This window comes from Caretta caretta, chromosome 6 (assembly GCF_965140235.1).
Source record: "Caretta caretta isolate rCarCar2 chromosome 6, rCarCar1.hap1, whole genome shotgun sequence".
Lineage (NCBI taxonomy): Eukaryota > Metazoa > Chordata > Testudines > Cheloniidae > Caretta > Caretta caretta.
Window position 1 is genome coordinate 28,418,379 of NC_134211.1, and position 27,571 is coordinate 28,445,949.

Here is a 27,571-nt window from a genome sequence, read left to right on the forward strand (position 1 = left end):
AAACACAAGCCTGCTTTCTGCAACCCTCCTGCCCCCAACAACTCGCTTCAGTGGTTCCCAAAATCAAAGCCACTTACCAGGGGCCTCCTCTCCTGTTTGCACTTTGCCAAGCTCCGACAGCTGTGACTGGCTAGCCTCCTCCAGGGTAGAGAAGAGCTCCTGGCTGCATGCAGCTCTGACCTCCAAGTCATCCTCTGCCTCTGGGTCACCCTCCCCTCCACATCCTCATCCAAGATTTCCTCCTCCTGGCTCGCTCCACTCTGGACTGGCACGCGAGCCACCGAAGTATCCACAGTGGCCTTCACAGTGGAGGTGGGGTCATCATCAAGTATCACGTCCAGCTCTTTGTAGTACTGGCAGCTCATGGGCACAGCACCGGAGTGGTGGTTTGTCTCCCGCGTGGTTTGTCTCCTGTGGTAGGCGTTCCACAGCTTTCACTTTGACCCTGCACTGCAGTGTGTCCTGATCATGGCCCCTTTCTGTCATGCATCGTGAAATCTGTCCATAGGTATCCTAATTCCTACGGCTGGAGCGCAGCTGGGACTGGACAGCCTCCTCTCCCCAAATGCTGATGAGGTCCATGGGGTGTGGAGCAGGCATGGCCACCTGGAAAAATGTGCTGAGACCACTGCATGCATTACCGAGCAAACAGGAAGGGGACTTTCAAAATTTCAAAGGAATTTACACGGTGGGGATGATGGTTGGTCACCTGAGGGCAGGGCAGTAGAGTTCAAACCGATGACCAGAGAGGCGAGAACAGGCATTGTGGGACACCTCCCGGAGGCCAATCACAGCGCTGTAGTTGACCAGGGTGTCTACACTGGCACTGCGGCGCACTACCCCCAGCGCAGACAGCTGTACGCCTCTCGTCGGGGTGTTTTTCTTACAGCGCTGTAACGGTGCAGTTTCTGTGCACTAAGTGGCTTGGCAGCGTGTGCACCTCGAGAGTTACAGTGCAGAAAGCTGCTTTACTATGCAGAAACTTGCCAGTGTAGGCAAGGCCTCAGGTTCAAAGAGGGTAATCTCATCAAAAAATCAGCATCATTTGCTGTACTAGCTCAGGCAGTGATATGTGCCATGCAGGGTAGTATGGGCTTTGTTACAGTACAGGGCAATTCTTGGCTTCACATTACAAAATAACTCTTAATTCCATCGCTCCACATTCTTTCCCACAAGGACATTGCTCTAATGAAATTGGAAGGTCTATCCTTCATATATATTAAAGAGAAAATGTATGATTCCCATTGAAATCAATGGGAGTTAAGTGCCTACTCACTTTTGAAACTCCCACTAAGCATCTATCTGCATCTTCAGATGCCTAAAAATCTTAATATTTGGCCCTAGATGCAGTGGTCACAGCTGTAATGCTGGAATATGGCCCTATCAGAATTGAAATCAAATGCCCTCTAATTAAGGTGTCATAAATATGCAGAATAGTGGGGATAAGGAGGTAAAGCAAGGGGAAGAAGACGGAGGACACGGAGGAAAGCAAAAAGAAGACTGAATTTGTGGGAATGTTATCCTAAGAACATAAGAATGACCATACAGGGTCAGATCAATGGTCCATCTAGCCCAATAGCCTGTCTTCTGACAGTGGCCAGTGCCAGATGCTTGAGAGGGAATGAATGGAACAGGGCAATTATCGAGTGATCCAGTCCCAGCTTCTGACAGTCAGAAGTTTAGGAACACCCAGAGCATGGGGTTGCATTCCTGACCGTCTTGGTTAATAGCCATTAATGGGCCTATCCTCCATGAATGTATCTGGTGTTTTTTTTTAACCCAGTTAACTTTTTGCTTTCACACATTCCCTGGCGATCAGTTGCACTGGGTGTCTGTATGTTGTGTGAAGAAGTACGTCCTTATGCTTAAAGCAAATCTGCTGCTTATTAATTTCATTGGGTGACTCCTAGTTCTTGTGTTATGTGAAGGGGATAAATTATATTTTCTTATCACTTTCTCCACACCATTCATGATTTTATAGACCTGTATCTTATCACCCCTTATTTGTCTGTTTCCTAAACTGAACAGTCCTGGTCTTTTTAATCTCTCTTCATATGGAAGCTGTTCCACACCCGTAATAATTTTGTTGCCCTTCTCTACACCTTTTCCAATTCTAATATATCTTTTTTTGGAGATGGGGCAACCAGAATTGCATGCAGTATTCAAGGTGTGGGCGTACTATCCACTTATACAGCGGCATTATGATATTTTCTGTCTTATCTACCCCTTTCCTAAAGGTTCCTAATGTTCTGGTCGCTTTTTTGACTGCCCCTGTATATTGACAAGATTATTTTTAGAGAACATGTGCTCAATACATTACAGAAACACAGAGCAAGGACCTGATTGAGCATTACTTGTACAAAACCCACCACTTTCTAGGATCAGGATTCAGGTAATGCAGTAAGTCAGATACAGGCTCATCACAGTGTATTGCTGCAGCATGTGTTTCTTGTTCAGAGGATGATGGTGCCACTCAGGCACTGCCTTGAGTAGAGTGGCACAAACTGCCTGAGGGGAGAACTCAGTAGGATGCATGATACAGGCCATGAGTGACCCATCTGAGGCTGAACGGATCTGTACTACCCATCACACTGAGAGAGATACAGTCCCTTCCTGCACTACCCAGTGCAGAGAAGGACCATACAGACTGCATAATCCTGCTCCTAACCCACTCCACAGGCTGACATAGGGGAGTGAGGCCAAGTCTCTATCTCTCCCTGACCCCATTTGGGGGCAATGTGTGCTACAGGGACTGAGACTGTCCCTGGTCCTTGTGCAGGGCATGCAAGGGATGGAGAAGATTTTCAATATATCAGCCCTTTCAGTGTTTCAATAAACAATATATTGCTGTTGAATAAACTTAATATACTATGAATAAACTTGCTATGCATTGAGATTCATGGGCTTTTGGACAGGAAGGTGTGGTGGGGTTTACTTTTGATTATGTAGTGGCTTATGTGAGTAAAATGTACGTTAATTGTGTGTGGGAGAGAATTTTTTAGTACAATAATGCATAGAAAAAATACAACATGTTGAGAATTTTGCAGTCGGGAATTTTGTAGGCAATTGAATTTAGGTACCATGATGGCTTATTATGGACTAACTTTTCAAAGGGACCATAACCTAGCTTTTTAAACAGCAGGTGTAGTTTTTTCCCATGTGCCTGCACAAACTTGCATTTGTTAGCAGAAATAGGGTAATTAGGTGGCTCCCGTTAAAGCACAAAAATTGTGCTCCTTCCTAATTTCATTTGGTTTTCCCCATTGGACACACACACTGATTTCCATTCTTCTCACTGGACCTGAAATTAGCATGACTCAGAAAAGGGATGGCACATTTATATATGTAATAGATTACTGTATCAAAACACCTTGGTTTTTAGACAGCTTGATACATTTGAAAATAGTCTAGGCAATAATCCTCCGTCCCTCTCACACACCTACATACATATACACACCTCCTAAGAACAGTGCTGACCCCGGCTGGGAAGACATGCCCCTAGGCACTTATAGAAGCCTCAAATGTTGTTCAGAGCTGAATGAGCTGACTATGAGGAAAACACTGCTGGTCACAAATTCACTTTTTTTTTATGACTGCTAAAACAAAGTGCAATTTCTGTAGAAGGAACAGATGCTGCCGTCTTCAAACAGCAGCAGCCTGTGATAAACAGTGTTTGCAGTCTATACGCAAAGTGGAATTTAATTGTTACTCTTTCTGGGGCAGATTGCTCATATTTACTTAAGTAAACAATCTTTGTCTGCTTTTTATTTGTGATACAGCAGTATTCCTGACAGCGAGACAGGGGAAGATGTCAGGTATGGTATTATATGTGATTGTTGGTCTTTCTACTTTCTACTGAATTAATCACAGTGGAAGGAACCACAGGGGAATTCAGCTTGTCAAACTATTCAATACTATTAAAAAGAAAAAACTTAAGGTGAAGTGTTTTTTTTAAAGTCAGTGGGGCTTGTGCTCTTAAAGCACTTAGGATAAAATTTTCCACAGCACCTAAATGGCTTAGGCTCCTAAATCACTTAAGTGCTTTCATGAATCCCACTGTAAATTCCTCAATCAGGTTATTCCCTAATTCCACATTTTCAGCACTAATCAGCACTTTCTAGCACTATCACTTTAAAAGTCTCATTTGTTAATGCAATCTTTCACCTTTACCCTTGTCTTCATTTCCTTCATCCTGTCATGAGGCTTTTATTTTCACAGCCCCAGGTCTTCGGGCATGTGGGAAATTAAAAAATATCTGGGGAGTCCAGATTAGTCCATGTCTTGGCCTGGCATCCTGACATGGAAATCATGTTTGCCTTATAGCTAATTTGAGAGCTGAGTTCAGCTTAGATTTCTGGAATACTTCTCAAATCTCATTCTGGAACAGACATTGCCATGCTTGGCATCTTAGCCTGGCATGCAAATGTCTGGAATGTTGTACAGGTGACAGTTCTAAAAAATCAGGGGTGAAATCCTGGCCCCTTAAAATCAATGAGACCTTTGTCATTGATTTCAGTGGAGCCAGGATTTCACCCTATGTCCTTTTTTCTGACTCTCCCTATAGTGTATATCCCCTGCTGACCAGAATGTCTTCCTGGCTCTCTGAAGCATTAACTACTCTACTGCTGTTACTTTTGGATCCTCATGCTCCTCCACTACTGATTTGCTTGTTTCTCAAATTTGTCCCCCAACCCATCAGATTGAGTACCTTTGACTGTGCTTATTTCCCACCTAAGTATGCATCTGATAGATCCCTTTGACAAGATCTTATTCCTGACCTTCAGTACATTTCCCTCTTACTCTCCAATGTTCCTTTACAGCCTCTTTATCTGCCACTACTATAAAGCGGTTCCTTATGTCTAATTCTGAGCCAGATTTCAAGTTTTCTGTTCTCCTTACCTGTTCCGAATTGTCAAACCAACTAATATTTCTTTGTGAAGAAGGGTTATCAATTGACTGCTTATAAAGAGACAGAAGTCATATGGCTTGCTGATTCGTTATTGGTTTGCATTACACTGGATTAATACACTGTGCAAAATGTAGTTATTTCATTATTTGTGTCATCAGTTATATTCAAAATGCAGCCAGGACAATGTAAATAATTTAATAGAAAGGCCGCTGACAAACTGTAGAAAAGATTAATTTTTATTTAAAAAACAGTAATTTAGTGCGCACCATTTGCTGTAATAGCTATATCTGCTCATTCTTAGCACTAAATTGTCAAATTATTAGAAGTCATTTGAGTATCCTTAACCTTACTAACAACAAGAGGAATAACCTTCATGTTTCATTCAGATGTAGGAATTTTGTTATAAATTTGTAACATCTTGTCGTGCATTAGTAGTGTGTGTGTGTGTGTGTGTATTGATAGCTACATATAGATAGAACTCCTTGTATTTCAGGAGGCTTTTTAGCATAAAACTGCACTTATTTGTTACTATTCCCACGGAACATGGTTTGTTAAAGGTTCTAATCTTCCTTTGTGTTTGTGTTTTGAATTTTTAAACAGTTTGTGAAATCCTTATACAGTGTGTTTGCACTATAGGCAAAATTCTGCCCTAATTCACATCTGTGCAACCCCTCTAAAACCAGTGTGACTGCATGGGAGAACGAGAGCAGAAGTTGACTGTGTATTATGTGATTCCAGGATTATATGATATACTGAAAAACAGCTGCAGTACCTTGCAATTAAGCCCCCTTTTACTCTTTTTTGGTCAAAAGGTACTGAGCAGGGGGGAGGCGGTTGTGGGGTTTTGTTTGTTTGTTTTTGTTTTTTTACTGTTTTCATAACAATTAATATTGTAGTAAGCTTTCGTGAGCTACAGCTCACTTCATCGGATGCATTCAGCTCACTTATACTCAAATAAGTTTGTTAGTCTCTAAGGTGCCACAAGTACTCCTCTTCTTCTTGTGAATACAGACTAACATGGCTGCTACTCAGAAACCTGAATATTGTAATGTTTCTTTTGTCCTCATTTCTATAACTTGATATTTGTCTGCTTATAAATGTCCTGATCTTGCAGGATTGGGCTCCAAGTATACAGCTATCATCTCCATCAGCTTTCTGTTTTTAAAAATGTTTAAATAATCCAGACTTTGAATACATGTTTTTTGTGTCTGAATTGAGAAATATGCTAAATGTGCAACAGTATACAAATTCTGCAATACTTTAGCAATATCCTTTGGATAAATGGGAGTTTTGTGTACATAAAGGCTGCAAGAATGTGGAGGAGAGGCACTCAGTTGTCTGATAGTTGCTTCTGTACAAGAATGCTTTACAGTATCTGCATTAAATAAAAAATAAGGTGATTTGAAACAGAACATAAAAACTGATCAGAATTAGAGAAACCTACAAGATTTTAACATTTTTATAAAGAGATTAATAACAAATAAGGCAATGTATATAACAGTGTTGTGTAATTAGCATTTCCTCAATTCCCATTAAGGGTATACAGCTTTTCTCAGGTGGGGGCCTGAGTTACCAATTTCTCTGCTGTATTTCCATATCATAAAGAAAATCATTGTACTTATTAAGGAGCTTTGTTTCTATATATAGCTATAATTGTGATACTATATTTGGAATGTTAACCATAAAGAAGTGATGTAACTTTTTACTTACTTAGTTTCACATTTTTTGTATTAGAATATTTTTAACGTGTCTGGTGAGCCGTCTACAGATTTTAAAAAATAACTGATATTTTGGTTTCTGCAGCCCAGAGAAGGAAACCGCTGTTGACATGGAAGTCAGGTACAATATTTTAAAACCTAATTGGAAAGAAATCAGTCTCCTATTAATGAGTAGCAACTATTGAGCCTCCTGGGAAATCAGATTGAATTATTTTACTTTCTGTGCAGCTGCTGAAAGCTTTAGAACAGATGAAAACAAACAGAAAAGCAATTAAGTGTGTAGACTTTTCTGGTATAAATTAGACAATGACATAAATGGATGTTTCTGCATATTCGTAGGTGGTAATGCAGCAGCATTCTACTACCCTGGGACCTGAGCCAGACTAGAGGGGAAAAAAAAGCAGGGACTCATTTTATTTTTTGTAAAAATGAAAGAGTGGCACAGACTGGTATAAAGACCAACACAGTGTATGTTCCTCCCTCAGATATGCCAGGGAACTTCAGTGCTGACTTGTAATGTTTTTGTTGTATCAGTAGTAGACATTCATGAGTTTTGCAAAAACTTGAGAAACACTCAACCTAAATTTTGACCCAGGGCTCAAGAAGCACAATAAAGGGTTTGCAACATACTGTATCTCACCTTTTGACCAATTCTAACTCCACAACATTTTTAAGTGTGTTGTTTTTTGTTTGGTCAAATGTGGTGGCCAAAATTTAAGCACCTGCATCCATATATAAACAACTGAATAAATGGCCTTATTTTCAGAGATGCTAATTATGTACGTTGACTTGAATTGATTTCTGAAAATCAGGCCTGAATATGGACTTAGGTCAAAAGTTTGAATTATTTTCCCATTTTCCTATATGATACATCAATATGGAATTGACTCTGAGTCTACTGGGTACACTCCAGTGCAATTAATGGACTTGTGCCCACTGACTCTAAGGCTGAATTTGACTATCAGCCTCCTTGCACTGGTTAAGCTAATGTGAACAGTCCATCACGTTTTGTCATGAAAAATTATACTTCTTGGAAAAAGAGAGATATTTATCCAGTGGTTGCAGTTATTTACTTGCAACCTACAGAAAGTAGGTTTGTCACAGTGTGTCTTTCTCTGTTAAATTAACTGTGTTTGCATGTACTCTTTCACTGAAATGTTTGGTTGTTCAGGCCTGACTTTCAGAGATATAAGTGCTCAGGCTCAACTAACAATATTTTGTGTTCTCATATTATGATCCTGTGTTTGGATTCAGATGATTATTCTTTTGATTTGAATGAGAGGTTTGAATGAGCAGTTGGATTCCTTATGAGAGACACTATGGGCTTGGGCATAAATTTCTCATGCAGGTAAGAGTTCACGAGAATTTTGCCCATGTAATAAATATAGGATCTACCCCTGTGTGTCAACCTGATCTCAGCTTCCAGTTAAGAAGAATTGGATTTAAAGAGGGTGAAATTCACCCCTGTGCAGAGAGCCAACACAAGTCCTATGAGCCACTTAACTCCCACTAAAGGGCTCAAAATATGGGCTAAGTGGGACTCAAGCAATTTGCCTGTGCTGGTTCACTGCACATGGGTGAATTTCACCCAGAGTGTGCTAGTCTCCGTAGCAATGTTTTGAAAGACAAAACACATTTCCTAGAAGACTTTCCCCCCTGAAACATCACAATCACACTAGCAATTAACTATTCAGAAAAAACTAATTTGCAGTAACCTTTCAGCAATCTTCAGAACACGTACAATTTTAAGCCATAGCAAGTGAATGGAAGACACTCTGGACTTTAAAGTGAATTGCTGAATACATATTAATCCTATAACATATGCACTGATTTCTTCTAAAAATTATTTATACATAAACTTCACACTAATTTAACTAATGGTTTCTTTTTGAGTTAGGACTGAATGAATGTGAGGAGTTAGACCTAGGAGTAAAGGGTTTTGGATGTTCCACTTCAGCTGTGAGCCAGGAATATTCATCAAACATAATTAAAATACCAACTGAGCACATACTTTTTGTGCTCCGAAATGATGTCTAGAATGTGCTAATAAAGCCTTTTGAGTAGCATAACACTGAGTCTTCACAGCTCATCAAAGAACCTTGTGTCTCATAAATATTTCTAGGCAAGTCTGGTGAATACTTGAGAGAAGATCAGGGCAGAAGACCTCAGTTTCTGATAAGAAAGGTGCCTAGTGCACTTGGCTGTCAGCACATGATTTGAACTGCATTAATGTCCAGCTAGAAGAGGAATGATGAAATGGTTGCTCCAGCAGACAAAGATGGTGATCTGGGGAAGGCAGGCAACATTTTAAAAGGGAAAAAAAACTATTTAATTTAAATAAAACACATCAGGCCAAATCTTGCTGATCTTACTTTGATGAGCAGTCTCATTGAAACTGACTTCTTGAATGAGGAAGGCCACCACGGGTCAGTATCCTATATTTATCCAAGAACTGTCTGCGCTACATATGTGGGAATTAAGGTCTTGATCCTACAAGGTGCTGAGAGTCCTCAACTTGTATTAAAGTCAGTACAGTCAGGCCGACTCCACACTGAGGTAACCTCCCACCCTGTAATGGAGGAGGCACCATGGTTTATTGCTGGTGAGAAACCCTTAGCAACCATGCCTCTTAAAAATGGGGCGGGGGTGGAGTGGAAGAACAAGCCTTTTGTGATGATACCCTGGGCGTACCCTCTGAGACCTGCAGATTCTTGAGGCTGACCCCTACCTACTTGTTGCACAGTGAGGGCAAACATCCCATTTGGTGGGGCAAAATGGGGACAACTTCACAAGGGGAATCTATCAGAGTCTTCTTCACTGCTAGCCCTCTCGTACTACTTTTTCTATGTTATGGGGCAGCCTGACTCAAAAATATTTTACCTGAGAAATCCAAAGAACTATTATTATATTGGGGAAACAGTGTGTTTATTTTATTGTTTGTTTGTTTGTTTGAACTCCTTAAATATCCATTTTCCGAATATCCCTTTTGTGATGTAATATGTATTCCTCTGTGATACCTGTCTGGTCAGCTGCTATACTCTTTCTGTTAGGCTCTCGGAACAATGCTGTAAGCAGACTTCCTTGCATTTGCTGGCTTGCCTCACAATACCCTCATTACTCAAGCAGAATATGGAGTGTGTTAGCTTTCTCTTAAAGTCATGTCAAAGAGGAAAATAAATTAGGGAACAAATGTGTTTTCCTATTCAAAACCTTTGTTAGGAAAACAATGGCAATGTGCAAGACGGATTCTAATTGTATAACATTTCTTTGGTGAGAGATGTGATACGTGGAAAACTCATTTGCCCTAATGAAAGGAAATAGAAAGGTTGCATTAGTGAAGACTCATTACCAGTTTCTGCGTGTTGTGTTTGTTTTTTGTTTTGTTTTGTTTTTTAATTGTACTGATGAGGTGGGAATTCCTGTTTTTCCAGGAAAAGAGGATCAGTGGCATATGCCTCACAGAAACCATGGTTGCTCAATGCTACTGTGGAAGAGAATATCACTTTTGAAAGCCCCTTCAACAAACAAAGGTAACATGTTTCAGCACCTTGCCAATAAAAGGAAGGGAAAGATTAATTGCCTTTCACAGAGACAACTGCATTGGCTGTTTATGGCTAACCAGTCATATTCTCCTCCTTGGTTACTTGGTTTGCCAATAATGGTGTCTTGGTATGATGTACGGCATGGTCAGGTGACCCAGGGATCTCTTTCTCGCCAGCAGTTCTGTACTGACAGCAGACATAATACTCTTGTTGAATCCAAGAGGGAAATTCTAGCTATTTAGATAGTGGTCCATGTCCCCCCCAGTGGACATATGTTCCTAAGAGAGAGGATAGCCATCCACTCAGCAGGCTCAGTGGTTGTGGACCAAATTCTGTTCTTAATCACTCTGATTTTACACTAGTGTAATGGAAGAAGAATTGGGTATATTTTATCTGCTCCTATATGAGACAGACACAATGGGCATTATGCTGATCCAACTTGTCCTGGTTTAATTCCATTGACTTCAGTGAAGATACTCCTGATTTATATTGGCATAAGCGAACTCAAAATTGGTCCTGATACCTTCAGTCACAGCTGCTCAGATGATGCCCCTCCTCTCCTACTCCCTCTAGCAGGGGTTTGGCTCTAAGAGCTTAATTGAGCCCTTTGGCTTTCATGGGAGTTGCATTTGTATAGAGGAGAGGAGAATTCGGTTAATTTTTCTAAGAAAACAGAGTTATGCTCATGTAAGGCTGAGACTCTGGTACTAAAGTTACTCATTTCATTGCAAAAGAATCCAGTGTTTACATCAGATTACCACAATAAATGTCCAATGATAACATTATTTCAGTTAACCCAGAGATACACATACCATTACTGACATTTATTATTCAATATTGAACTACCTCTTCACAAGAAAACTGTGAAACTCCTTATAATTTCCCAGATACATGACATTGTATTTACCCATGTCTTACACTTCCAGAGCCAGCCTCCCATATTTGTGGCATTTGCAGCTTCTGCTCAGTACTGTTGGGAATAATATCAGTGTTACAATCTTTTTAGGTTGTATGTTGGAATCCTGTTTTTTTACTACAAATGTAACTGCACTTTAAATAATGCTGTTTGGTGTGCCAGCAAAAGTAATTACTAGACAACCCATTCTGTGTTTTTTGAAAGGAAAACATTAAACAAACACTTCAGCTCCAGGTCTGGGGCCATCTGTTAGGTGAACAACTGACCATATGTTTCGTAGGCATAAATTTACAAACTGCTCCTTCAGCCAAATATTTGATGTATTTTGATCAATTTGTTGTGAAAGTGTATGTACGGTAAATGTTCAGCTGGCTTCATCACACATGGAGATCCACCCAAAAAATCATTTTAGGCGCTTTTGTTCCTTCCAAAGAACATCTATGTGTGATGCACAGGATTTAATAGACCAGAGTGGCACTTTTGAGTAAACTCTCTTGTAAGCTGATCTTAAAACTTTTTTAAAATTTAAAAATTTGAAATGTTATTGAAGATAAATGCTATGTTTGTGCTTAACCTGAGTGGATCACCTAATCTTTGAACTCTGTTTTTTTACATTCTGAAATAGCATTTGGCATTGAATCTCTACTATTATTGACTTTGGAAAGGAAAGAGGGAATAGCAAAAAAAAAATGCTATTTGAAAAATAAAAATTGTTTGAGTAGGTTTTTTTTTTTTATTTAAAGGGGTCGTGCTAAGTGCTCTGTTGCAACATTTTTGTTTCCAAATGACTGTTTTGTATTGCCCAGGAGATTAAATAGTATCATTATGGTCCAAATTCTGCTCAGATTTATACCCTTTGCAATCACTGACTCCAGTGGAATTGCATGGAATAAAAGTCAGTGACAAATCTGGCCCTGGTGGCTTCTGAATCTAGGAATGTTGTCATGTGTCCCTTCATTTTTGCCACCAGTGACCTGCACTCTCTAATTTGGCTGCTTGGGTTCCATCCAATAAAACAGTTGAACAAGCTTAATTAGAAATATTGATAGAACAACCCCACTTGATTGAATAAGATCTTTACAAGTTCCCTGTTAACTTGAAACCTAAAAAGTCTCTTAAAGTGAGTTAAAAATAGTATTGGGTGCCTCACCTGCTCCTGAGTAGAGCTGGCTGAGAATTTTCCAGTGAAACTTTTTTTGTCAGAAAATGTCGGTTTTTCAAAATTGAAACTTTTTGCAGGAAAGGACTAGGTGTGAAGAGCGTTTCTTGGGTCAGAGTAGGATTTCGGAGATGAGAGAATGAGAATGAGAGAAACTCCAGAACAGAATCTCTGCATCAGCAGAGCAGGGTCTTGAACATGGGTCTCCTATATCCCAGCCAAGTGCCCTAAGTATTGGCTATTTTGGGGGTGTCTCTTACTCTCTCTGTTGTTCATTGGTTTTTTATTATTTATTCTGGGTTTTTTTGGTGGAAAATTTTTGAAGATCTCCATTTTGTTCCAATGATGAACAAGGAAAAAAAAATTTGCAGGACAGGAAAACCGTTTCCCATCCATCTCCACTCCTGAGTCCCTCTCCCAATTTTGTTGGCTATACAATCACATTGTATATGTTTTTACTGTTTCTCTCTTGTTTCTGTGAAGGCCACACAAACAGAGGAAACTAAGGTCCTGATGCTGCAAACAAGTAAACCTTAAAGGGGAACAATGCATCATAAAAGAACCAGTGCCTATTCTGCCTATTTTTAGCCTTTAAATATTTTTAATTGGTCTGGGGAGCTGGCCTAAGGTGCTTTGCTTGCCAAAATGGTATTTACTTGACTATGATTGAAAGGGATTCCATTAGAACAATTAGTGCCTAACAAACGAGTCTTTTCCACTGTGTGACTTTTTACAGCTGGTTAATCTTTGCTCCTATGAAGGTAGAAAGTGTGTTTCTCTGGCAATATCTGTGTGGATTTTGCATTATCTTTTCTGTTTCCACAGGTACAAAGCAGTAATTGATGCTTGCTCCCTTCAGCCTGATATTGACATTCTTCCTCATGGAGACCAAACTCAGATTGGAGAGAGGGTCAGTAACCATCTACAGGATTTGTTTTTGTTTTGATTTTAAATCATTTCAGTACTCTAGTTGCCAAATAAATCTTTGAGTTAAATATACTTTTGGATCATTAGTCTGAAAGCTCATCGCTTAGTAAATATGGGAACATTGCTGTTTGTGTGAAATGTGCTGGTTTAAATGTTCTGCTACCAGAATGTTTTATTAGTCCCACAGTCACTATCTGAAATATCAGTGCCCAAGTGTCACTCTTTGTAGTTTGGTGTCTACAGGCAAATAATAAAAATGAAACTTTACAGTTTTAGAGCACCTTCCATCTGAAGGTATCGTGTAATTAACAAACATTAATGAATTAAGCCTTGCTATACCCTGGTGAAGTAGGAAAATGCTAATACATTGCAGCTGAAGAAACCAAGGCACAGAGATTAAGTAATTTGCTCCAAGCTACACAGTAAATCTGTAAGACAGCGTGGGTGAGGTAATATCTTTTATTGGACCAACTTCTGTTGGTGAGTGAGACAAGTTTTTGAGCCACAAAGCTCTTCTTTGGGTATATATCTGAAGAAGAGCTGTGTGTGGCTCAAAAACTTGTCTCTTTCACCAACAGAAGTTGGTCCAATCAAAGATATTACCTTACTTACATTGTCTCTCATACATCCTGGGCCCAACACACCTACAGCTACACACACTAAATCTGGGTCAGGGCTGGGAATAGAACCTAGATCTCTCATAGCCACCAGATTATGCTTCATCTCAACATAGTCGGATATTGTGATTTAAAAATTACCTCTTGTAATTCAGTTACCTAGTATAATTATGATACATTAGATAAATAATATAGCATCACAGCATTACACAAACCTTCACATGCCTCAAGAATGTTCTCAGACTAATGTTTCTGAATAAATGATTGGGGGAGTGCCAGTTAAAACGTAGTTTTAAAAATTGCTACCTTTTAAAAGAAAAATAAATGTGTTATGGGCAAACTCTGCCCTTCCTTTCCACCCCACCAGAAGCTGAAAATGTTAGTTTAAGGACAGAGAGTCCAAAGATCATCCACAAACCCAGATCTCTTCAGTGGTACCACCAACGCATCATGACCTTCTCACTGAAAAATGAGTCTAAGGGCTAAAGTTTAAACGGTTGAGACCTTATTTTAGCACCTGAACAAATGGTCTGCTTTTTCAAAAGTGTCAAGCTTTTCCCGTGGAACTGAATATGGACATAAGAATTTAAAAATCTTGGTCAAATGCACTAAAAGTTTTCCGCTGATGTTGAAGTACAGTTTGAGCGAGGACAAAGAACATTAAAAAGTCAGTTCCAGCTGCGGGTAGCATACAACTGAGGTCATCTAAAAGTTTCCTCTTACTTGTAAGAGGAAATCTGGAACATCTCAGCAAATCAGTGTAATCTGCATTGCATTTGCTCAATAGCAATGGAAGCTTTAACAATTTTATGGTTGTGTATATATGGCCCAGAATTCATGGTAGAGCGTTCCAGATATCAAGGCAATTAGTCTGCTGCTTTCCCAAATGAACAGTTGGGCTACTTTTTCAAAAGGATATGCCTGGGTTCTTTCATTCCATGGTGCCTTCTCCACAGAAACTTCTAACAAAGCAAAAATTGAGTATTCTGGTTTTAGAGCTGGATTAGAGATTTTGTGATCAATTGATTATTTTTTTTTATCTGTTTACTTTCAGGGTATTAATCTTTCTGGAGGGCAGCGCCAGCGCATCAGTGTGGCAAGAGCACTTTACCAGCAGACAAATGTTGTGTTCCTGGTGCGTAGATGCCATTGAGTCTGAGCTGTAAACTGCAGCAGCAAGTACACTCATTCAGAATGTTTAATGGGCAGCACAGGAAATTCTGCTCCACTGAACCAAAAGGGGTAGTCGCAGCTGAAATGTGCACTACTTTATTTTACATTTGTGATAGCTGGGATACCCAGGGGACGGACCCACCCATAAACACCAAAAATAGATCTTGGGATAAATAAATGTAAATAGAAATCATGGATCTGATCATTCACTTTACTCTGGGGCTGGGAACATGCCTCCAAGCAGACAGGCTCAAGTTAGTGCACTAAGAATAGCATTGTGGATGTGGTGGCATGGATGGCAGCATGGGATAGCTGCCTGAGTCCAAGTCCCTCTGACCACTGGGTTTGAGCTTGGGTGGCTGACCCATGCCATCACCCATGTCACAAGGTCCACACCACCCCTGCTGCAAAAAACACGCCCTCCTCAGTTTCTACTTGAAATGCTGCTTTGACCAGTGCATTTATTTTTGGTACTTTGAGATTTTATTTGAGCTAGTACATTTCAAATATTGCCTGCAGTATTTGTAAAAATTCCTAAATTCTCATCCATAAAATTAATATTGCCCTGTGCCTAAAGCATCTCTTTTCTTTGTGGAAACAATCTCTCTGGCCATCTTGAACAGTTCTCTGCATATTTTGCCCCAATGGAGGTACTATGGGGAGAGGGGAGAGGAATTAGGTCCTTGGATTAGTATGAGGAAGAATCAAGTAATCCCCTCCCCCCCAGCCACACACACACACAAAACGTCCCTAAGAGCCTGGGAGGCAGATTCATAGGCCTGTCTTTATGAGCAGGCCTCATAGCAATTATGTGACTGCCCCAATGAGTGAAAACCCTTTCACAACATGAGTAGCTCTTCCCGGACAGTGAATATAGCACAAGTGCTATATCGCTGCATTATCCGGCCAAGTGCTGCAGTGGAGCATGGCCAATACTTGGCCAAAAGTTGCCTTTGTCTATCACGAAGAGTACAACATTGCATATGTAGCAGGCATGCACAAAAACTATAGTTAAGGAAGATCGGTTTTGATCCAAATCCTCACGGGATTCAAGGGAATCCTCAAGGGAGTTCAGCATTTCACCTGACAACTTCATATACATTTTTTTTAACCCTGCTCAGTGTTTTAGATGTATGGTTCCCATGGACTTCACTTGGAACTGGGTGACTAAAGCTCCATGGAAAGATTTGAGAATATACACTTTGTCAGGGTGAGAGGTTACTGTAACATATTGTAACAGATTTTTACCACCAATCTACCTGAAGCGTTAGGTGATTAGGCCGAGGCCACAGGATTGATAAGGGAGGAGATGATGTAACACTCCAAGTGTTTAAATTTTAAAACTTTAGAGTGCTGGAGGGAGGGCGGTTCCCACATTACTTAGAGAAAGGAAGAAAGCGTTAGTGCCCCAAGCCCTAACCCACTTTTATACGGACACCCACACTACCCAAGGCTGGCCAAGCCTGGGTGTAGTGTAAGAAGAAGAGGGGGTGGGGTGGACAGGAGTTTTTGTTTTGTAAAAAAAAAAACCACCACAGGTAGCAAACACCATATTAAAAAAAATTAGTTTTAAAGCAAAAATTATAAATGCTATAAACCTAAAGGTAATTAAAAATAAGCTCTCTGTCCCAGCTACAAAACAGCCTAATACTAAAACAAATAACAATAAAAAAAACATACTGCTATAGCTATAAAATGTACTAAAATGCAAATACTTGCTTTGTTCACCTTAAAATACAAAATGTTTTGGGTAATATCATAAAACACTAAGGTTTTAATATACTTCCTAAAGCACAAAAAAAATCACTATTCAATACTTATTAATACAAATAAATGCAATATGTTTCTGGCTTAGTAAAGCCAAACCTTTTAATTTAAAAAATTGTTGTTAAAAACGCACACCAACAAGCTCTAAAAGCAAAAATATAAAAAGTTCACCCACTCCTCATATGAAACATAAAATCTTTCTGGCTACCCCAAACCTCAAGCCAGTGGGCTAAAAAAAAAAAAAAAACCTATTAAATACCAAAGGTTGTACCAAGTAAACTCCCCAAAAGTGGGTGTGCTTGTCCTTTCCTGTTGCTCCAAAGCCCTGTAGTAAAAATATTTCGCTAAAATCCCCAAGCCCTAACCCGCTTTTATACTTACACCCACACTACCCAAGGCTGGTCAAGCCTCGGTGTAACGTAAGAAGAGGGGGAGGGGTGGATGGGAGATTTTGTCCCGTGCACGGGTTGTCCAGGGTCCGCTGTGATCTTTGAATTACTCCAGCTTTCGGGAGGGTTTTAAGTTCTGGGTTTTGGGGGGGGGGGGGCGGGGTTTATTCCGCGACCTCTGTTCCTGGTGCTTTTTGTGCCAGTCCAAACCGGCTTTCTGTGGTCTTCTTCACTTTCCCAAAACACAACAGCTTCAGGGACATGAAGCTCTGCTCCCCCCCCCCCCCCCCCGACCTCATCTCGTCTTGCCTGTGTTTTTTATCTTTTCAGCCCTGGTTTTTTTATGGCTGGGTGAGAGATAAACTTTTTGTTTAGCGCCATGACCTTGGACTGGGGCCAGCGTTTTATCGTTGGACAGAGCTTGCTAGCTGCAGTGTTGTTAACCCGTTTTTTGCTTTTTGCTTTTTTATTTTTCCCCCTCCTTTTGCAACCTGCAAAAGAATTTTTCACTCCCCACTTACACCTTTGACCCTCCCCAAAATGCTTTGCAATGCTTGCAACAGCATTAGCAACATGCAGTGCTAATTTGCCTTCCTCAGGGGAACCCCTGAGGTTGTGACAATATGTGCGACAATACCTGGCACCTTTGAATTTCCTTCATTTTATTATATTCTGATATTTTGCACCCTCAAAAATCATCATCTCTACATCATCATTGCTTCTAGATGTTTTAAATTATTTTTATTGATTTTTTGTAAATGTACCAATACAACAATAAATATATTAAATGTAATTACAATATGACATTATTCCAAAATTCGGGGGGGGGAGGGAGTAAGGACATCAAATTTTCAAAAGCATCCAACTTTGACCTAATTGCCCCCATTGAATTTGATTGCAAAACTCCTATTGATTTCAGTGGGAGAGAGCAGACTTAACTCAATGCTCAGAGAGCAAAATTCCACATAAAAAGAATCAGTATAATTCCTTTAATAAACAATATCCAGTGGGAAAACAATGTAAATCCTACCAGTAATATCAGTACCACCATCCACATGTTGTGTTTGTAACTCTGAATATAAATGGGATCAAATGAATAAATCCTCAATAAATGTTAGATCTTTCCTCAGTAAATTAAATACAAATCAGTGAGTCAATAGGACAGGATTAATCTAATTTTAGCCCTTAAAAGCAATCCGCTAATCAAGATCATACAACTGATCAATCTTTCTGTCTCAGTGGTTTTTTAATAGGGAAATTTTTCTCAGAGGTGGGAATAGATCACTCACAAGGGAGCAAGTATGTCACTAAGAAAAGCACCAAGATGTGCTTATACTCTTTTTCTCTGGAGGACTTCAAGTCATGTACACCATAGTTTTAGGCTACTGTTGACTTCACTATGTTAGGCCTAAATAGGGGCTTGTCAGTACTGCGGCGCCATGTAGACAAGCCCTTAGTTACACCAGTATATCAATATTTGAAATGTGCAGGTAAATAAACTGGCAGTTACCCTAAGGCTCAGTAAACCACAGCACAAGTCTAGCTAAAATTACCATCTTTCAGCTTAGTCATTGCACAAAGATAATTCATGCTTTGTTGCCATCCATCTGAGAATCCCCTGCCACTGCAAAATACTGATTTACTGTTAATCTTCTCCTCCCTCTGGTTGTCTGTGTTGATCTAACTGACTTGACTGAAGACAGCACTAGTGTTAAAATATATCACTTCCATTAAATCCTGTAAAGACTTGGCTGCAGCAATATGGCATGTACTTAATCTCTTTTCCCGTGGCTAGGATGATCCGTTTTCTGCACTGGATATCCACTTAAGTGACCATCTTATGCAGGAAGGGATCCTTAAAATGCTAAGGGAAGACAAGAGGACCATTATCCTGGTCACTCACAAACTACAGTACCTGCCACATGCTGACTGGGTAAGAAAGCTGTCATTTTTAATGATGAAATCGAAAAGTGACTTGTTAACTTCTATTGCTATAAAATAAACATTACTGAAAATAATATTTTTGCATTTCGGTATCAACAAAGGACTGCATAGGGAGAATGTACATTATTAACATTTTTAAAATTGACTAGTGATTTTGGGTGCCTTTAATTTTTTTCATTCTCAACTTGAAACACCTTAAAGGGGCCTGATTTTCAGAGGTGGGCAATTCTGGAAATTGGGTCCCTTTTAAGGCATCTCAAGTTGAGCACCGAAAAACAGATACCCAAAATCACAAGTCCCTTTTGAAAATCTGGTCTACATGATGTCCTTTAAACAACTGAACCTATTGGAATGATACATCTGTTTATATTTTTGACATTACTATGCAGTTGCTTTATTACCACAGAAGAAAACCATTATAAGGAGACTGAGTCAAAGGAAGACACAAGGGGGGGGAAATGGACAGCATGCCTAATTCATGTGTAGTAAATAACATATTGAGATGGGCACTTTCCCTTTCAAAATAATTCCATTATTTAGGTAGTTGTCTGTTGTAGCTCACGAAAGCTTATGCTCAAATAAATTGGTTAATCTCTAAGGTGCCACAAGTACTCCTTTTCTTTTTGCGAATACAGACTAACACGGCTGTTACTCTGAAACCTATTTTATATCTTGTAGCTGATAGACAAAATAGAAGTAGCATTTTTATGTAATGACTCTCACAGCCACAAACACCAAAGATTTCGTGAGTCAGATGGAGTGGAAAGTTTTGTTTTGTTGTTTTGGTTTTTGATCAGATTGTACACTTCTTCACTGTGTCATCTTGCAACAGCAACACATGTCTTCCTGACCACGAGATTGATTATTGTAATTAATTCTCTTAGCAGGGCTTCAGTCACTTGCAAAACATATGTAATGCAGCAGCACAGTTATTCTCTGGCCTGAGCAAGCCTTTGCTGTGGTGATTCCTAAGATATGGAATTCCCTCCCTCTAGACATCTGTCTTAGTCCGTCCCTTCCCATTTTTAAACACCTATACGCATTTTTTCCAAAGATGATGTTTTAAATAAGTACAACTGTTGGCCTCATATTAATAACCTCTCCCTCCTTTTCATTTGTCAAACATGTCTGTTGTCCTAATTTGAAATGTTATGAGAATGGTTATTAAAAATAATAAGAAATTCTTTTTTGTATTTTTGTTACTGTAATACTGTATAGGCAAATGCATGCAGGGTGCAAAGGGGCTTTTAAAATGCAAATTATAATTAGTCATCATTATCTATTATTAAGCTAGATCATGCAGTCCTTTCTCAGGCAAAATTCTCATTAAAGCCAGTGGGAGTTTGTCTAAGGCAGGGCAACAGGACTTGTACTAGTTGTTGCTATTGTTATTCATTTAGAAATATCTCAGACTTTTAATGTGAACTATATATGTCAAATGACACTCCTAAATTTTCCTGCAAAACCTTTGAGAGAATTTAAGTCCCTGTTTTAGAAGGTGTTTCCTGAGTAGAGGTCATCAAAAAATAGGGCTTTTTTTCCTGTGGAAATTTTTGGCACAAACAAAACAAAACAAAAACTCAGGTTTTTTCCGTGGAAGTCAAGTTTTCAGTGAAAAATCCAAATCTGAAATATTTTGGTCAAAGACTATAATATTTCAATTCACAAATGTTGCTGTGGTGCCTCCTGGGAGTTGTAGTTTGGATGCCTTGTGCTCCTAGTCTCTGTAGACTGGACTCCCTGTCAGACTACATCTCCTGTGATGCACCAGAGTCCAGCGTGTGGTGAGGGGAAGTGACGCATCATGGCAGTGATGCATCATGGAAGATGAAGTATATAGGTGGTTCAAAATTTTTCAGTTTTCAGGCATTCGTTTTTCAATGAAAAATTGAACTTTTCCATAGAAAACAGACACATTTTGAAAAAGTGTTGGTTTTTTAAGCCAAATTTTCCACTGAAAAACAGTTTTGACTGAAATTTTTTGACTAGCCCTATGCCTGAGAGGTGCTGAACACCCTCAGCTCCCATTGACTTCAGCTGAAGTTATCAGTCCAAGTCACTGAGCTTCATTTCCTCCAGCTTTCCTCAGTGTTCATCAGAAGTAACTCCGCTGAAGTGACTGGAGTTCTGTTATTTTCAAACTGATGCAAGTGAGATCAGGAGGCCCATTGACTTGAAATCAATAGGAGTTCAGAGGGCCTCCCATTCTTCAGTGTGACTATGTGACTATAATAATTTCCTGCAGAAAGGTGTGTTTCTTCCACCTAACATTTACTGTTTGGAAAACTTTAATAACCAGAACCCCACAGCATTTCCCAAAGGCTCATGATGGCAAACAGGCTGTGGAACCAGAATATTTACATGTAATTTCCTGCATGAAGGGCCAAGGTGCTGGGCACAGCATGTAGGTAGAAGTCTGTGCTTTCATTTTTCAGTGGTAACAGCTCTAATTTGAAAATTGTTATCTTGTTAATAAACTGTGTTTAGAGAGAGTTCTAAGCTCCCTGTATCTTCCGTCATCCTCCAGGGAGTGGTAAGCTAGGAACAAAGAATTAAAAGCAATCTGTGTCATTAATATGAGGCATAGAATGCTGAGGTGTGTTTTTAAAGGGAATAAGAGTTGAAGGATAAACAGGGGTTTTTTTTAAGAGACGGATTAATTCTCAGAAACAGTAACTTATTTCAACGCAGAGGCAAAAATCTGTCCCAGCACCACCGTACCTCAAACTAAAGTGATATAAATAAAAAATGATAAAATCCAATTAACAGACTTGATTATCCACTGCCTAGCACTTTGTATGGTTCTTTACATCTATGAAAAAGGGGTATAAAATATTACCAGTTCAGAATAATAGTGTTTTGCACCCCCTTTGCACAAGGGGTGATGCGTATACCAGGTGTAAGGCAGTGGAGAATCAGACCCAGCATGCCTAATTCTGTTCTTTTATGCTACTACAATGCCACTGACTTCACTGCATAAGTAAGAGCAGCATTTGACTCATGCCCTATTCTCATGACACACAACAGAGGAGGTATCATTAACTCACTTTAACTGTGGGGTTAATTGTCTTGCCCAATGTCATGTAGCAAGTCAGTAGCAGGGAATTAAAATACAGGAGTTCCTGGCTAGCTCGCTCGCTCACTCTCTCTTTATACAGTCTAGGACCAGCTACACTCCTTGTGCTGGGGACCATCTCTTCACATATGTTTGCATAGCACCTGGTACGGTGGGGTCCCAATACTCAAAGCGGGATGCGGGCACTTTTGTAATTCAAATGTTAGTCAAATGCCATGTTATGTAATTTCTGTGCCCAAACTTGTTCTCAGTCCACTAGCTCATGCCACCCTCTTTAATTCTAAAAATTATCACACCAAGCAAAGGATTTTTTTTAAGGGAAATATGCATTTGTGATAAAACAGAGACATTCTGAGAATCTGTTGCCTTAAACTCACTGTGGGAAGCTCTTCTGCTGAGTAGCCTCAATTGCTGCTTACTCCCATTCCACATTTTTTTAGATATTTCAACCTGTGAAAACTAAAAAGAGGTCTTTTTTTTTAAAAGATCTGCTTTATGCAATAAGGTAAATTCAGCTGAATGTGGCTTTTGGAGAGGTTGTGCTGCATACTGAATCGTTTTCAGGTAATATGCCATATCAATGAGCCACATCACATCTAAGAGTATCTCATGCTGACTACAACTGATGGTGCTTGAAACATAATACATGTCATCCTAAAAATGAAGCAAAAAATAGATGTCGTTATGGCATACATGCTGCACGGGTTCAAAGCAAATGATGCCATGATGTAAGGGGAAAGGAAGGCATATGGAACCTGGCATTCAGAGGCTGCTGAAGAGGAGAGGGAATTTCCTGTGTCATTTGGAAATAACAAATGTCATCTGTGGATGAGGAGCCCAAAATGCCAGCAGACTTTCTGTGGGCTCATATCCTGAGTTTACTTATTCCATTAAAGTGGAATTCATGTTTGGAGGGATGAACATAAGGGGCTCCATCCCGCCCTGCAATAAATCCTTTTGTGCCCCTCTACCATAAAGGAATCCTCAGCTGACATAAAACCAGAAGAGCTGGCTCTAAAACAGCTCCTTCTGCCCATCCCCTGTGCAGTAGGCGGGCTTATCAAGAATGGGAGGGGCCTGAGCATTATATGCTTTAGTGATCCTGGGTCAGTGGAGCAACCTACAAGGAACCATTCCTGGACAGTACAATTTAAAACAGCCAGGGCTGCTCTAATTTATTCTGGTAGCTGGAAGAAGCCCTAGCCAGTCCCAGGATTGGGAGGAACAAAAAATTGGCATAACCCCCATTCTGGTTCACCACGCTGAGCTCAGGCAGCACATCAGAGGATTGAACCAGTGTTATCACTGCTTGGATTTCAGCCATGATGCTTGCCGAAGCTCTGAAGATTCTGGGGATTGTAACTGCAAATAAGACACCCGTCTTATTCTGCTGGTGCCAGCTATTGGGAAGTATTGGGTCCATTCTGAAGTAAAAAGTGAATGCCTCCCTGAGGAAGGGCGAGTTGCTTGTTTCTCTTAAAGAAGGGAAAGGGGAACAACTGACTAACGGGTAGCTAAGTCCTTGGCAGCACTTCACAGCCCACTCTGAGGTGGGAATGACAGAGAGGCTGGGGTTTGCTAAAATGGGAAGTGTCTTGAGTCATATAGTCAAGTAGGACATCAACCTCCTCCCTCTATGTATCCATGTTGTCTATATTGATCTATGGAATAGTATTGGTTTGGTTTTGTTTTTTTTTTAATTTTTTGTACAGTGCCCAGATCACTGGATGGGAGCTTCATAAATATAACCAAATATCTCTTTGACAGTTTGTATTCCTAACTTCTTAGATCATTGCAATGAAGGATGGTACCATTCAAAGAGAGGGGACACTCAAGGACATTCAGAAATCAGAGTCTGAGCTCTTTGAACACTGGAAAACACTCATGAATCGACAGGACCAAGAACTGGAGAAGGTTTATTATGTATTTTTTCTCAGCATCTTAAAAAAAATTTATTCCTTATGTGGTGAAGCATTTTAAATTGAAAACATTAGTAACACATACTCTGTGTGTGTGTTTGAAGTTCGCTTGAATGAACTTTGTTCCATTTATTAAGACAAAAACCTTATATCTGAATGTATCATATTTTCTCCATACTAGGTAGGACATACGCCCACCCTTTTTAGTGAAGTCCCATGGGAAATTTTCTTGCATTAGGAGTATGGAATTGGACCATTCAGTACAGAGAAAATTGAGTTAGTGGCATGTACAGGAATAGTTACGCTGCAAATGGAAATGTTGCTGAATTTAGCCATTGTACTGTTTTTAATTTTTTTTAAAATTCTTATATAAAAGCCACAAATGATAATTAGACTAGATCTTGTTAATTAAAATATTATGAGTTAGGAAGATCCAGCACCTGACACTATAGTTCTTACTCAGGCACGTACTTTCTTCAGTGGGAGCTTTGCCTGAGTGAGGACTGCAGAATCAGCCTCCAAAGGTGGAAGGAATTCATGTCCTGACTGTCACTGTTTCAGGGGGATGTCACCTGTATTCCCTCTCTGTGGTCTACTCCAGGAGTACGCAGTCAGGTTTCAGGACTCCAGCCATGACCTGAATCTGGGAGGGACCCGGGCCCATGTCCCACTCTCTTCTGACCGGGGGCAGAGGGAGGAAGGGGGGAGGGTTTAAGGCTGCACAGCTCCCTGCCTTACACTATGAATCCTGGCAAGTCAGTCTGCCTAATGGCAAGGACCTGTACATTGCTTTCTTTCCAGGGACTGTGAACTGTGTATTGCCAACAGTTGCAAGTTCCCACACAGCTTTCTCATTTAATCTTAAATTAAAAGAATTACAGAGAAAACATAATAAATACACAGATTTAAACACACACTAAACACAGCATGGAACACCCATCAGTCTTATGGGGTCTTAGTAGGCCAAAGGCCTCCAAAGCCTTTAGCACAGAGGTGGGCAAACTACGGCCCACAGGCCACATCCAGCCTGCGGGACCATCCTGCCCAGCCCTTGAGCTCCTGGCCGGGGAGACTAGCCCCCGGCCCCTCCCCTGCTGTCCTCCCTCCCCCACAGCCTCAGCTCGCCGCGCCGCCAACGCTCTGGCCTGCTACTCCTGCCAGGCAGCGTGGCGGCATGGCTGGCTTCGGCCAGGCGGCCTGGCTGCGAGCTCCTGCTGCTCTGAGCAGCATGGTAGGGGAAGAGGGGGGTTGGATAAGGGGCAGGGAGTCCCAGGAGCAGTCAGGGAACATGGAGCGGGGGGGTTGGATAGGGGGTGGGGTCCTGGGGGGTCATTAGGGGCAGGGGTGTGGATAGGGGTCAGGGCAGTCAGGGGACAGGGAGCCGGAGGGGGGGCGGGGGGGGAAGGGGGAGTTGGATAGGGGGTGGGGTCCCGAGAGGTGGCGGTCAGGGGACAAGGAGCAGGGGGGGTTGGATGGGTCAGGGGTTCTGAGGGGGGTGGGAAGTGGGGCGGGGGCCAGGCTGTTTGGGGAGGCACAGCCTTCCCTACCTGGCCCTCCATACAGTTTTGCAACCCCAATGTGGCCCTCAGGCCAAAAAGTTTGCCCGCCTCTGCTTTAGCAGAATCGAGGCCCCTCAGAGAAAAGTTCATGTCCATTTGCTGGCTCAGAAACAAGGTCCTGTGTCAGTTCAAGCTCAACTTTTTCCACCAAAAGTCCTTTCTTTGTGTCCCAGTCTCTGCGCAGTTTGGACCAGAATAAGCAGGACACTTCCAGAATTGTACCACTCCCTGGGTTGTTTATAGTTTCAGAGGGTAGCCTTAAATACAGCCCACGCTTGTTTTTTAGTTCCAGGAGGAGCTGTAGTAACCCTCTCCCTTGTAATAGAATGCAATCACAAATAAACGATTCATAGATTTAATACAATGGTCCCCCAAAGGTACTGCATGGGGTTGCAGCGTTTGTCACACTGACATTGTCATTTGCATGATTTATGGCTTTTGGATTTAAAAATAGATGGCACATCAGACATTCATGACAGCCAATTGTAATCCTCTCCCTTCCTTTTTCCTGACACACTGATTTGAAAATACATTTGTGACATGTAATTTTAAAAATCTTTATCAAGCGAAGCCACATGACTTGTCCTGCTTTTAGGAAACTATAATTGAAAGAAAAACTGTTTTGGAGAGGAAGAACCTCCGGAGGACCAGGTATTCCCGAGAAGCTCTGCTAAAAGATGATGAAGAGGATGAAGGTAAAGTAATTTTTCTAAAAGGGCACCCTGAAACCCAGTGCTGACTGCGTTGTCGTTTTACAGTTCAAACTGTTTTAGATAGAGTCAATTCACAAATTTCAAGTTCGCAACCAAATCAGTCTTTTCCAGGAGGAATTGTGGCCTGCTTCTTTGTGTGGATCATGGCTCCTAAGTGTTACATACTAAAACTGGGCTTTAACTGATAGTTAAAGAGAGCAATCTGAAGGTGCTGGTTAGCCATGGCCTTGTGAGAGCCGTCAGAATTGTTCCCACAGGATCTCTGATTTGGAAAAGCGTCCCTAGTGAGGAAAGTTTTTTAAAGCACATACTTCATTTTAAGCATCTGCTTAACTCCCATCAAACTCAATCACACTTAAGCATATGCTTAAGCATAACCTTGGGCTTCTAAATGCTTTCCTGAGTAGGGATAGATTTAAGAAAGTGTTACATGCTTTCCTGAATTGGGGCTTTAGTAAACTTTCCAGCAACAATACACAAGAGTTAGTGGGCCCAATTTTTTGATGGTGTAAAAGAGCACAGGTCTGCTGACTTCAGTGGAGTTTTGTCCAATTGCATTAGCAGAAAATCTAGGCCAATATTATTTGGACTGCTTTGTTTCGCGGTTCAAAAATATCACTACATTTTGAAAACATTTTGTCTTTTTTTTTCCAGTCAGAAAAATGCGCACACAAAAAGAATCCCATACTTGATTTGGTAGTTAATATAGGAAATAACAGAGGTTGTTCCGCAGCTTGTAATTTATGGTTCTGGATCATCGAAGCCTCAGGGCAGAGAAGGTGTAGCCATTCTCTCTGTACTAGGCCATCCACCCTTATGGCACTATAGACTGTGTAATTTAAGATATTGTGCCCTGATACTGCAATTAGCACCTGGGCTGAGTACTGCTCCTGCATGGAGCCCTAATGACTTCAGTGGAGCTTTGCATGGATACAGCACTCCATGCACACACTATCAATTGACGGATTTGTTAGCGCCTGAGGGCAGGAACTGTGGCCCATATTATCGGCTATGACTGAGGAGCACACAGTGCAGTTCAGGATGGGGGATGCAAACATGAGGCTGCTCGTCTTATGCTCACCTTATGACCCCGAGCTGGCCCCAGGACCAGGGGAGCACAAAAGTGGTTTTAAGATACCTCTCCTCTGCTCAGATGCACCAAGATGAGTTCTGAGGCACATGGGCATCTGCCCTCTTTGCTTCAATGATTTTTTAAGCTATTTAAATTTCAAATAGGCTGCTT

At 40.8% G+C, this 27,571-nt stretch overlaps 1 protein-coding gene across 12 annotated transcripts in view; it reads left to right on the top strand.

Annotated features, from left to right (window-relative positions):
• ABCC8 (ATP binding cassette subfamily C member 8) overlaps positions 1-27,571 on the top strand; it is a 139,864-nt gene that overhangs the window by 79,330 nt on the left and 32,963 nt on the right. For 11 of the 12 annotated variants that reach the window (XR_012668890.1, XR_012668889.1, XM_075129362.1 and 8 more), the window contains 8 exons: positions 3,780-3,815; positions 6,713-6,748; positions 10,059-10,157; positions 13,070-13,154; positions 14,843-14,923; positions 18,913-19,050; positions 23,926-24,051; positions 26,211-26,310. Coding sequence is in view for 10 of the 12 variants with exons in the window: in XM_075129362.1 (XP_074985463.1) it covers positions 3,780-3,815; positions 6,713-6,748; positions 10,059-10,157; positions 13,070-13,154; positions 14,843-14,923; positions 18,913-19,050; positions 23,926-24,051; positions 26,211-26,310 (701 nt within the window). In the remaining 2 variants the exon portion in view is untranslated. The remainder of the gene's footprint in view (positions 1-3,779; positions 3,816-6,712; positions 6,749-10,058; positions 10,158-13,069; positions 13,155-14,842; positions 14,924-18,912; positions 19,051-23,925; positions 24,052-26,210; positions 26,311-27,571) is intronic. The other variant, XM_075129356.1, reaches the window with a different exon arrangement.